Source organism: Trichomycterus rosablanca, chromosome 7, assembly GCF_030014385.1.
Source record: "Trichomycterus rosablanca isolate fTriRos1 chromosome 7, fTriRos1.hap1, whole genome shotgun sequence".
NCBI classification, from domain to species: Eukaryota; Metazoa; Chordata; class Actinopteri; order Siluriformes; family Trichomycteridae; genus Trichomycterus; species Trichomycterus rosablanca.
Window position 1 is genome coordinate 33,350,195 of NC_085994.1, and position 13,831 is coordinate 33,364,025.

General features: G+C 38.1%; 1 protein-coding gene across 1 annotated transcript in view; it reads left to right on the plus strand.

Annotated features, from left to right (window-relative positions):
• Positions 1-791: 791 nt before the first annotated feature.
• The window catches only part of LOC134318367 (rhamnose-binding lectin-like), a 111,538-nt gene continuing 98,498 nt past the window's right edge, over positions 792-13,831 (plus strand). The window contains exons 1-5 of the mRNA XM_062999248.1: positions 792-822; positions 1,096-1,131; positions 1,261-1,305; positions 1,547-1,679; positions 2,385-2,494. Coding sequence (XP_062855318.1) covers positions 792-822; positions 1,096-1,131; positions 1,261-1,305; positions 1,547-1,679; positions 2,385-2,494 — 355 coding nt within the window. The remainder of the gene's footprint in view (positions 823-1,095; positions 1,132-1,260; positions 1,306-1,546; positions 1,680-2,384; positions 2,495-13,831) is intronic.

Consider the following 13,831-nt stretch of genomic DNA (forward strand, 5'->3'; position numbering starts at 1 on the left):
TCAAGTCTTTCCAATCAATGGGTTTTTCTCATAATGTGTCCAAATTCAGTTTGTCCAGAGCTTCAGTTTGATTATTTGGGCTTTGAGTGAGAGGTTAGGTTTCATTTGGTCAAGGATCCATTTGTTTGTCTTCTTTGCTGTCCAAGATGCTCTCAAAAACCTTTACCAGCTTTTTTTATTGTCCACCTTTCACACTGATAAAGAACCACAAAGAAGACCTGAGTCTGAACAGTTTGGTTGGAATCTATCCATTCTTCTAATTAAAGTGGTCAAGGAGTTGTGCAAGAAGGGTGTTGATGGTTATTTAAAGTGGCTAATTGAGATAAAACAGAGAAAAGCTAAGAAACGACTGAATCCCATGATTTATATGTTGCTTGCAAATGTAAATAAACTTTTAACTTTAATTCCCATTTCAAACAATATTCTTAAAAACGAAACTAAAAAGTAATTCTTCGGAAAAGGTGTCAAACTATAAAGTGAACAAAATGTGACGTTTGGGGCTGTCACAGTTTTTTTCTTTTTGTTTCTTTCCTTTTTACTAGGTGTGTTAATTAACGGTAAACTCGGGTACACAAAGAATAAGCGGTACATTGCCACACCTGTATATACGCATTAAACTTTTGAAACATGTTCGGGTGGAACGAGGGAGTATTTATCTGCCAAATGTTTTTGTTTTGTCTCTATAAATTCCTTAATTATGATATGACTCATCAACTGTTACTAGATAAGTACAGTTCAGTTTCACATGTGCCAACACTCTCACTGACGACTTTAACACATCCAGCATTGCTATGATGTCTCTGAAGCTCAGTCTGCTCACCTGTAAGTTCTGCTTTTTAATTAATTAAATGCCAGTTCTTTAATATCAAAAGACAACCAGAATTTTATTTATTTATTTATTTATTGCATGTTGCTTTTTTGCCTACTGGGGTCACATAGTGTTTGAATCATATACAGTAGTCATTTCATTCTGATAAGTGTGGCATAGTTCCAGGGCCCTCCTAAAAACACAGGACAGAATTTAGTACCAGTTTTAGAAACATGCTTTGTCCAGATTTTGTTGTAAGGTTGATGTGTTTGTGTTTTCTCCTACAGTGCTCATTGTAGCTCCTGCCTTGCTCATTTCTGCTGGTAATTTCTAATTTTTTTCAAAACTTCACCATGTTTCATGTGATTTCTCACTTCATGAAGGGTTAAGAATGTATAAAGTTTATATACTCAGATATATGTGTGTGTAATAATAATAATCTCTTCTTTTAGAAAATGTAATCAGCTGTAGTGGGAACGTCCAGCGCCTGTCTTGTGGTAAGTTTAATATGTCTACAGTATATAATAGAATTCACTAAAGCTGATATCTGTAAATAGATTTACATTTACATTTACAGCATTTAGTAGACAATTATATCTTACATTATAGATATAAATGATTTACTATTGAGACCGAAGAACACTAACCACTGAACTACCACTGCCTGTAAATGAATGTTTAACAGAAGAACCACACAATCACTGCTTCAGTCACACCCTTATTTTTTTCCGTCTTTAGACAGTGGAGTGATAAATACGCAGTCTGTTCTGTACGGCCGCAAAACCCAAAACAGGTGCAATGTAAACCGAATTGCTGCAGAGCTCGCCAACACCAACTGTTCCTCCATAGTAACCAGTACAATCGCTGGAAGGTAAAGTGTTTCTTTCCTTAGATTACATACATCTACCAAGATTGATTTAAATTCAATTAAGTTGTTGGTATTGATTAAACAGTATATGTTACAAATTTACTCTGAAATAAAAAAAATGGAGATTAATAAAGAAATCAATCTAATTGTTTGGGTGCACTCATTAAAGTAGCCACTTTATTACATTCTGCTTAAAAGTTCTTTCCAACAATTGCAGAAGTTCTCACAAATGTGTTGTACATTGGTTTCTTGGTTGCCTTTCTCTTCCCCCTCTGTCCAGTTTATTATAACCTGTCTTGATAGGGTTTTGATATATAATACAGAATAAAATGTATTATTTAGTATGTATTATTTTAGACAAGTGTAAGTAATTACACTGACCACGCATAACATTATGACCACTGACAGGTGAAGTAAATAACACTGATTATCTCTTCATCATGGCACCTGTTAGTGGGTGGGATATATTAGGCAGCAGCGAGTGAACATTTTATCCTCAACGTTGATGTGTTCGAAGCAGGAAAAATGGGCAAGCGTAAGGATTTGAGCCAGTTTGACAAGGGCCAAATTCTGACAGGGTCAGAGCATCTCCAAAACTGTAGCTCTTGTGGGGTGTTCCCAGTCTGCAGTGGTCAATATCTATCAAAAGTCACAACACCCATCACTATAAAGCACTATGGTAAAAGCTTTTGTTCTTTCTTCAAACAGATGCAATGGCTTGAAAGTGTGCGAATTTAAGACAGACCTACTTGGCCTTGCTGACCCATGCCCTGGAACTTACAAGTATGTCAACACGACCTACAGCTGCATCAGTGCCCGTAAGTAGCTCTGGATTCCATCCCAATCTTAAGACCTTCTGGAATAGTTCTAATGTGATGCATTTAGTTCTTTTTGTATTTGTATTATTAGTTTTATTATGTTCTAGTAATATAAAACATGATGCTCTACTAGTATATGAGTTCAACGACACCTATTTAGATTTTCTTTACTTTATTAATTAGTAGTAGTTTAGTCTCATCCACTTTATCAGAGACGCATTTTGAGTTGGAAATAAATTCTGCATTTTATTTGGTCTTTTTCCTCTCCAGGAACCAATGTGATCTGTGATGACAGCTACAGCACTTTGACTTGTGGTAAGAACTAGTGATTTGTAACTTTATGGATACTGTTCCTCCAGAGCATCCTGTCTTCTGTTGTATTCCTCTTGTTGCTGGACGTCCTCTTCATTTCAACTCTTCCAAAAATAATTGTTCTTCTAATCAATGGGTTCTTCTCATAAATGTGTCCAAATTAAAAGAACTTTAGTTTAAATATCTGGGCTTTGATTGATTTGATTTGGTTGAGGATCCATTTGTTTGTCTTCTTTGCTGTCCAAGGTGCTCTCATAAACCATTGCCAGTTTTTATTGTCCACCTTTCACACTGATAAAAAACCACAAAAAAGACCATGGTCTGAACAATTCTGATCTTTGTTTGATGAGACATTAAATTACATTACATCTGGAGGTTTGTTTCAGTTACTTTAATCTTGTTTTGCCAAGAACCAGCCTGTTAATCCATGTATGCAAAAGCTGTCAATCACATCAGCGTCATCTCTCTCACTGGTGAAGTTAGTGGTCTTTTCTGTTGACATGTCTTTTGTCTTCTTCATGCTGAGCTAAAGTCTTATCTTAGCTTTCCATATAAAAGCCTTCAGGTCTTTATTTTTTGCTATAATTGTTGGGTCTTGACTTGTCCTGAATTGTTGGGTCTTGACTCCCTTGCCAATAAGGAACTGTTTGTCTGTTTGTCCATTTTCTGTCCTGACTGTGGCTTGTGAACAGTTTGGCTTTAACACTTGGTTTTTGTGTCCCTGTACAGGAAATGATACGATTTCCGTTCAGAGAGCTATGTACGGACGCAATGATTTTACAACTTGTGTTAATGGACTCGCCACCACTTTAACCAACAACATCAACTGTGCCTTTAACGCAAAGGACAAAGTTTCCACACTGTAAGTCTATCTAAGTAATATTACATTATTATTATTAAATATATTCTTAATCATTTAGCTGTTTTTTTATTTAAAAAAAATTTTTTAATGAGTTTTTGTGCTTAATCACATGGTGAGCGTTGGTCTAATAGATCTTTCATTCACAGGTGTAATGGAAAAAACAGATGCACTCTGTATGCTTCAAGCGCCAATTTTACAGATGTTTGCCCTGGAACTAAGAAGTACCTGACTGTCACATATTCCTGCAATCCACCTCGTAGTGAGTACCCTATCTAAGCTTCCTGCCAATCCTGATTTCCCCAACTGTCTTACTGAAATGTAATGGTTCACATTGGGTTAGGGTTGTGTAGGATTAGGGTTATGGGTTACAGTGAGGGTTAGGTTAAGAATTTAGGGTTAGTGATTATGGCTTAGGGTTAGGGTTTATATTTAAGATTAGAGTCTAGGGTTACATTTAAGGGTTGGGGTTAGGGTTGGGTTAGGTTAAGAATTTAGGGTTAGGGTTTAGGGTTGGGGTTAGGGTTATGATTTAGGGTTAGGTGTAGAGATTAGGGTTATGATTTAGGGTTTGGGTTAGGTTTAGAGTTTAGGGTTAGAGGTTAGGCTTATGGTCTAGGGTTGGCCTTAGAATTAGGGTTGGGTTAGCTTTAGAGTTTAGGGTTAGGTTTAGAGTTTAGGGTTAGGGGTTAGGCTTATGGTTTAGCCTTAGAATTAGGGTTGGGCTAGGTTTAGAGTTTAGGGTTAGGGATTAGAGTTAGAGACTCCCTTTTGTAATGTAATATGTAAATGTCTCAACTATTCCTATGTAATGAAAATTAATCACATTCTAATTCCTGTAGAAACCGTTGTGGCCTGTGAAGGCAGCAATGCTACACTGACATGTGGTGTGTACTTTTTCCTTTACCTCTGTATTACATACTAAAGATAAAGTATAACACTGCCTGTTATAGTAGTTGGCTTTAAGCTCTTGGTATACAATTGGTTATTTAGCCTTGGTTGTTTCTTGTGTTACAATTTAGGCAACCGCACTGTTAAAGTCTACAAAGCTAACTATGGTCGATCTGATATGACCACATGTGCCACTGGATTCCCCATCTGCCAGGTCTTCAATACAAATTGCACCAAGGCTGACTCACTAGACATCGTTGCAAGAAGGTTACATAGCTAAACCAAAGTCTCTAAAATACACACATTATTTATTGTATGGACATGTTTTAAATGGTAATTATATTTTTTGCAGCTGTAATGGTAAGAGCAGCTGTGTGGTACCTGCCACAAGCCTGCACTTTGGTGACCCCTGCAGTGGTACCCACAAGTACCTGAAACTTGAATATTCCTGTGTATAACTGTAAGTTTCTCTTTCTTTTTCTTTTCATCTAATACACCTTATACCACCTACACTTAACTTACATCCACATACTGGTAACCACTACAGAGTTCAGTTGGGCAAAAACCATAAGCACTCTACCTGAGAGCTTCTACAACCAGGGTGTATGCTATTGGGCAAAACTGTAATCACAATATATATATTGGTGGTGGAAGGGGGACAATATACTAATGTAAAAATTATTACATTAACATATTCCACTCACTAGCTTTGCGTAATGTTTTAGAATGACAAGATTTGGCCACACAGTGTTTAATTCTTTGCTACAGTCCTGCCATGGGGGGCATTTTGCTGGCATGGTTGGTGTCGATTGTCCCTTTAGAGAAAAATAAGGTCCCTGCTAAACAAGACAAAGTTAATCTGACTGGTCAGGTGATCAGTATGATAACGCATTAATATCCTAAAGGTAATGTTTTCATTCAGGATTTGTCCAATTATTTAGGAACTAGAAGCTGGACAAATAATTGATAAGAAAACTGATCAAAATCTGCATTTTACATCTTTTAATAAATAAAAAATATTCTATTATATGAATTTTCCCCTTTTTCTTCCAATCTAGTCGTATTCAATTACCCAGTTGTATGTTTCCTTGAGCGCTGCAGACCCCTTCCCTGACTGACAAAGTCTGTGTCTATCATATCCCCTCTCTGACACATTTGCAGTTGTCAACCGCTTCTTTTCACCTGCCAGAGCCAGATTCCCAAAAAGAGCAGTACTGCTTATTAAGAGTCTTGCACTGCTCTCCATTATTCTCCATCTCTGTGCAGGCACCTTTGACCAGCCAACATAGGCCACAATAGCAGTAGTAACTGACCATCCCTCCCAACAAATACAGCCAATCGTGTCTGTGTATCTGTTTGGGTTTAGATTCACACTTGCCTAGTGCAAGTCTTTAACATAGAAATTACACATTTAGCATAAAGTATGGTCAATACATTGCATTTGTACATTGCATCTAACCTTTTCTTTTTCTGTTGACCTTTGTCTCTACAGAATGACACAAGACATTCCAGCTTCATCAGTGGTGACATTTCTGCAAAACGAGAATCTACATTTAAAATAATCTGTGTTTTCTGAGTGATTCATCTGATTCGTTTGGCGTATTTGATTCTTTGATAACTTTTTGGTGGTTGTCTGTTCCTTTTGATGTTCAAGTCCAGCTCTGGTCTAACTCATAATTTAAAATGAAGTTCCTACTTTAAATATTTTTCTTGTAATCTTCATAAGTTTGAATGAAATACTCTGAATAAATTGCTTTACTGTATTTTTACTGTCTGTGTCTTTGTTTTATTAAAGTAGTTCTATTGAATCATGTGAAGAAATAAAAACAGCTTGTAGTTTTCTAGTCATATGCTTCCATCAGCCAATCAGTGTTTTTAATTTGGTGAGTGACATGGTCATTCTTGGGCACCCACAGTGAGATGAGGTGGCCAAAGCCCTGCCATGGTATTACTGGCCTGGCCAAATTGTTTACCCGGGAAAGCCTTGTAAGTTTCGAGGTGTGGCCTCCATGGATCGGACTTGTTTGTCCAGCACATCCCACAGATGCTCTTGATTAAAAATAAATGAAATAAATAAGTATTACCTATAATGTAGGTTTTCTGGAAATCTGTATGGGCAAATTAAACATTTAACAAGCATTTAATTTCATGGCAAGACCTCTCGTTTCCTTGTGAGGGATTATGTTTGACTACAGCTGGTGATTTTCTTCTGGACACATAAACAGCGTTAATTTCACTGCCCAATTAAACTCACCAACAAGCACTTCAAGTCAGGAATTTCACTTGTAGCCATGTGTAGGAAATCTTTAATCCTAACACTATTTACACAAGCAATTGACTGTCAGTACAACAGTTTGTAGAACACTGTTTGCATTGTCATTTATGGCTTATGGCATTAATCTGGCTATTCAAACTGTATTGTATTCAAACATACTAGTATTATGATGATTATGATTTTCTGGATTCATGCCAAGTAAAGTAAATGGAGTGTTCCGCTTACTGTTGGTTTCTGCAACCGTTAGGACACATTTACCGCTTTGTGCCAGCTGTTCCATTGTTTGCTATGCTATACTGCGCTCACCTGATTGAATTTTTACCTAGTTTGCCGCTGACCTATTCAACACGCCTCCAATGAGACGAACTGTTTGATATGACGTAGTAAAGGTGACTCAGGCAGTACGAACAGCACTTAACGTGAACAAAGCTTTATGTGACTTATTGTATTAAAACAACAAATAAGTAATTTCATTAAAGAGAAAGAGAACTTATGAGAAGTAATAATTAAGAGAGGTTTAGTGTTCCTGTGTCGTTCTTTTACTACATTAAACCACGTTAAGCTTGAAAACAATAAGCATTTTAAACTCTCTAGGAAAAGTTGATTCTTACAATTTCTCAGAACCTTGAGCTATAACACAAGTTTAAAAGTGAAACAGTGAGAAAAATACAGTTAAACATAGATGTATGTGGGCGCTTTCAGAATAGTAAATTTAAGGTTATTCCACACAAATGCAGATTTGTCTCATATTCGCACTTTGATAAGGGTTTTACGGCACTGCTCAAGCCAAGCACTGAACACATTGAGTTTAAGGTAAACATTGAGTTTAAGGGTACAAATTTCTCGACGAAGAGCGTCGAGTTTCAAAGATTCTGAGTTTAGGGGATGTTGAGTTACAAGGTACCACTGTATTATGAATTAACAGTTTTACTGCAGTATATGTGCATATACACTGATCAGCCATAACATTAAAACCACCTCCTTGTTTCTACACTCACTGTCCATTTGATCAACTCCACTTACCATATAGAAGCACTTTGTAATTCTACAAGTACTGACTGCACTCCATCTGTTTCTCTGCATGCTTTGTTAGCCCCCTTTCATGCTGTTCTTTAAGGGTCAGGACCACCACAGAGCAGGTATTATTTGGGTGGTGGATCATTCTCAGCACTGCAGTGACACTGACATGGTGGTGGTGTGTTAGTGTGTGTTGTGCTGGTATGAGTGGATTAGACACAGCAGCAGTAATGGAGTTTTTAAACACCTCACTGTCACTGCTGGACTAAGAATAGTCCACCAACCAAAAATATTCAGCCAACAGCGTCCCATGGGCAGCGTCCTGTGACCACTGATGAAGGTTTAGAAGATGACCAACTCAAACAGCAGCAATAGATGAGCAATCGGCTCTGACTTTACATCTAAAAGGTGGACCAACTAGGTAGGAGTGTCTAATAGAGTGGACAGTGAGTGGACATGGTATTTAAAAACTCCAGCAGTGCTGCTGTGTCTGATCCACTCATACCAGCACAACACACACTAACTAATATCTGCTCTGTGTGGGTCCTGACCATTGAAGAACAGGGTGAAAGCAGCCTAAAAAAGTATGTAGAGAAATGGATGGACTACAGTCAGTAATTGTAGAACTACAAAGTGCTTCTATATGGTAAGTGGAGCTGATAAAATGGACAGTGAGTAGAAAAAAGAAGGTGGTTTTAATGGTATGGCTGATCGGTATAGATAGATAGATAGATAGATAGATAGATAGATAGATAGATAGATAGATAGATAGATAGATAGATAGATAGATAGATAGATAGATAGATAGATAGATAGATAGATAGATAGATAGATAGATAGATAGTGAGGTGTCTTTGTCTTAACGATGAGGTGCCGACTGTGAAACGACGACTCCGTTGACACAGTTTATTTGCAATTAAGAAGTTTATTACAGAATAATAGCAGTGTCGCTCGGACAGCCTGGCTTTGTCCGGAGAGAGCTTGTGTTCGGATCTGCTGCTCTCTGACTCCAATGAAATTTGCTTCTCCTTAAATACTTGAATATCCATACAAAAAACATATGGAATGTATTGGGTGTGTCATTTTCTTAAAACTCAGTAGAGGTTCCCACAGTCCTACTGACAGTTAGGGCCTCTGTGTGATTAATATATTTTCTATAGAATAACAGAAATGTATGCATTTAAAATGGATCCCAGATGTGGGATTGCAACCGAATACACCCCGGCCTCCTTATGGAATGTAGAGGTCTCATGAGAGGCATCCCAGAAGTGTGGGAAACACTTCTACACAATAACCTATATATGAGATTGTTTTAAAAGGAATATTAAAAAGAGATATCTGACCAAATTATTTTATATGAACCTTCCAGACACCTCATATTCCCCCCTTTGGGACTAATTAGTCTCAAAAATCAAAAGAATAACATAATGAACAATGGTTATAGACATAACATAATCTAGTTCCTCCCACATGTATGTTTCCCCAACTTAAATGTAGCACTTAGCGACTTTTATGGAGTGCAAGGAGCGAAAAACCTATCAGGCAGTGTCATCCTTCTGAAATGTCCATCAATCAATCAATCAATTTAGACAGGAAAAACTCACTCGCGACCCCTCTGCCCAGGCGGCCACATATTGTACTCCAGTCCAATTGTCCCCAGAATCTAAAGGAGGAACTATTATATTTGAAAGGATCACATCCAATTTTACCCCAAATTACAAACGAAACTATTATATTTGATAGGATTATGATTTTAGCAAATACATTCGAAAACCTCAGAAAAGAAAATCAATAAAATGTCCAAAGGCCAACGGGTCAACCCCTCGGATTGATCTATTGGACCTTGTTCCTACCTATCAATCAATCTGTCCCTAACCATCGAGAAAAGAACAAAAAACTCTGAGGTCCCCAAATGTACCTACCTCATAACCGAACATTTTTCATTAAAGACTAATACCTCCAAAAACAACATAATATCACATTAAGTACTCCAAAAACAACATAATATCACATTAAGTACTCATAATTACATACTACAATTATAACAGCACACATCTTATTTGCATAGTATAACATAGGAAAGACATAAGAATGTATCACACTGCAGCTCCTCAGCAGCGCTGACTCTCCATGTGACTCCATGCAGTCTTGATGATGTATTGAATCTTGACATTCATCACAGAGTCCTTGTTCAGAGTCTATCAGTCCATTCTTATTGTCCTCATGTGAGCTGTATGAACCCCTTCAGCACATCAGGGTCCTCGACTAATCAATCAACCAAAAAGTGGTCTCCCCCCTTTCATACTAAAAGGAAAGAAAGAACACCAACCAGTATCTTTTGCATAAACAACAGATGCAAATTGAAACATCAATTAACTCCTTATACAAAAATGTAAAATCACAATATCATACTCTCATATTCCCCCAATCTCATTACTCCATGGTAAAACTACCAAACAAAATAACTAAAATAAACGGTAGGACTACAGCCATATAACGAGATTATAACGAAATTACATATTCAAAATGGATACGTCTCCATCAGTTCACCTTCCACCATCAGTTCTTCGACATCGTCCATGTCAGTCCCTCGTAATAAAGGCATCTGTATCCTATCACCAGGCATCACAACACCTACCCATCTCATTATCATAGCCTTTGCAAAGGTCAATAACAGCGTACAAAAACAAAACATTACACACAATGACAGAAGAACCGCTACCAAAATCTGAACCAACACTGCTCCCAACGGTCCTAATTTCTCTTGCAACCAAGCATTCGCAGACCATCCAGCTCCTGCTGACGCTCCAAACGCATCCCTTATATTCTTCAATGCATCTATAACACTAGTCATATTATCTGAACTATCAGGAATCAAAGTATAACAAGCATCTCCTGTCAAGTTCAAAGCTACACACAGGCCACCCTGTTTGGCCAAAATGTAATCAAGAGCCATATCATGTTTCAGTAACGTCAATCTGTGACTTTTCTGAGTATTTGATAAGTATTCAAACCCTTTCACAGTCTCATTAGCAAAACCCTGTAGGGTGTAGGTAATATTATCAATGTGATCTGCTAAAAATGTCACACCATACCATGGAAATAAGCCTATACCCCACTTTTCTCCTATACTTATTCTCCAATGGTAGGCCTCTAGATTATGAAATTGTGCCATGTCCCTTTTCTTTCTACTTCCAGAAACAGCCTCAGATTGGCTCTCATCCGGTCTTTCACCTCTCTGAATAGTAAAAACCTCATATGGCAGCTTCAATGTTGCCATGTAACAACATCCTATCCATCCATATGGCAGAAATATATAAGCTTTATCACCACAAACCCACCAAATATCTTTAAAATTTCCTATAGTCACATTTCCAGGCAAAATCTGATTCCTCACCATCAAAGTTCTGCTTTGTTTACGGTGTGGCATATAAAAAGTCACCTTAAATAAATCACTCTTAGCCTTCTGCTTACGCTTACCCAAATCCATTATATAATTGTCACAATCTGATATTCCCATAAACATTCTAGTTCCTTTATGAGTGTCATTTGAACAAAAACAATCTTTAGCTCCAACAGATCTTACCTCTATTTCATCAGGAACCGCTGTCAACACATTCTCATGTTGATCAAGTAAATTCACATATGGTAAATCTCTCAACCAAGAACAATTATTCTTAGGTCTAAACAAATGCACTGACAAAGCCATCAATCTATCTCCTCCTGATTGCTGCTGAAATAATAACCATGACAGCACATAGTATTGACATATAGAAAGCAACGGCTCTGGTTCCGTTTCCAAAATTGAAGGCCATGTCCCTGGTGTTGGAACTTTCACTATACATGGACCATTCAGTCGTCTAACTGATCTTACTGAATGAGTTAACTGCTGAAACCACAAATTCCTACTTGCCCATGGGTCTGAGATTTGTAACACTGAAGAATCGAATCCAAATGCTTTCCACTTAGTTTCTCTCTTCTGTAATGAACGGTACTGGTCAGTCATTTCTTCTGATGTCCAGTCAAAATCTAAGAACTGATCTTTAACATCCAAAACAGTCCTCTGAGTTGTCACAGATGAATCTACACCCTTCTCTTCTTCCATCTGCTTCCCAGATTTAGGTATCTTACTACTATTATTTACACTAAGCTCTATCTTTAACATAGGCTTCTGAGTTATATTCACCACTTCCTTAAAGTTCAAAGTTGTCATGTCAGGTGTTTGAGTCACCTTTACAAAATTCTTAGGCAACATCGTTGTCACCGTATTATTAACAAAGGTTGCCCTTATATCAACCTTACTTGTAATATTTCCAGAAGTGACAAAAGTAGATGCTTTCACCATCACTGTAGTAGCTTCTATTCTCTTCAAAATCTCAGCTACAGTAGTAATCTCCACTGATGTATTAACACTCTTAGTTGTTTCCGGAACTAAAGTAATACTCCTCATCTGTGTTCTATTTACCCCTAGAGTAGTCGCTGTAGTAGCTTGCTCCTCAATTCTCTTAGCAACCGTAAACATCTCCACAGGACTCAAATCTACTATCATAACCACCACTTTACGAGTTATATAACCTCCTCTCCAACTATTTACCAAGGGAATGAATTTAAACTCCGGCTCATAATAAGTACATGTATATTCCCCTAGGTCTCTTCTAGTAATATTTCTCACAAAAAGTGTACAATCATCACTGACTGTCAACCACCTTACGTCATTCAGCAAAATATATTTCCTCTGATCAAGAGGCACAGTATCAACCTCAGATCCCATTAACAACTCTTCATCACGACTATTCCTCCACACAGGAGGATTACTACCACCAACATTAAACCTCGAGCATTTACAGGGAAGATAAACTGCTCCTCCTAACTTGGCTCTAACTACCTTCTTCTTAAGAGTTGACACCATTGTCACCATCTGAGGCGCTACCGTAGTTAAACATAACACACTCATACTTTCAGAATCATTCAGTGCTGAAAGATTACACTTCTCTGAAGTTCCTACCACTCTAGTCGTCATAACGCTTTGGCCTAACCCTTTTCCTAGCTGGTCTTGGACTCCTTTGTTTACCTGTGTCTCTGCATTCTCCTGCATCAGAATCACTTCCCTTTGTAACCTCTGGCGCTTCACACTCCTCAGGAACAGGCTCTGCTGTTCCTGGGACATATTGAAAATCAACGTCTCCAAATCTCCTTTCCTGCTCACTAACTGCAGAGTCATCTCTGACATCATCAGACACAGGCACACTCCCATCAACATCTTCCACATTATCTTCCACAACATTTTCTTCTAACTTTCTTGAACCTTCAACTTCCTGACTCTGTGAATCTAGTACCTCCTCACTTGGCGCCTTAACACAATGCGACAAATGGTACCACGTTGGAGACCCCTTAACCTGAACCGCAGTTCCCGTACTGCGAACAACTTCAAATGGTCCTTCACGGCGTTCGTTATACCACTTTCTTCTAAATACCTTCACAAACACCTTGTCTCCAGGTTGCACTGAACACTTCCTTTGTTCGTCCAGTCTCTCCTGCACCTCCTCTTTCTTTTGCCTGTCAGAAACGTACGCGGATATTCTTTTATGCAGATTAGCCATATACGCAACATATGCTCTCATTTCATCCTCTAAAAGGGCTAAGCTTGGACCCTTTCCACTTGTACGCAAACAAGGCATCGGCATCAATCTACCTGTAACCAATTCATGAGGTGTCATATGTAACTCACGCAGCTCACTCGAGCGACACACCATTAACGCCAATGGAAGTGCTGCTATCCAATTCAACCCCGTATGCTGGCAAATTTTCACAATGCGATTTTTCAAAACACCATTCATCTTTTCACAAATCCCTTGACTTTGCGGATGATAGACCGCACCAAGACGCTGTTTAATTCCCAGTTTTTGCAAAATCAATTTCACTGTTTTATCCACAAACTCTTTCCCATTATCTGAGGATATCCGATCTGGAAGTCCCCACCTGC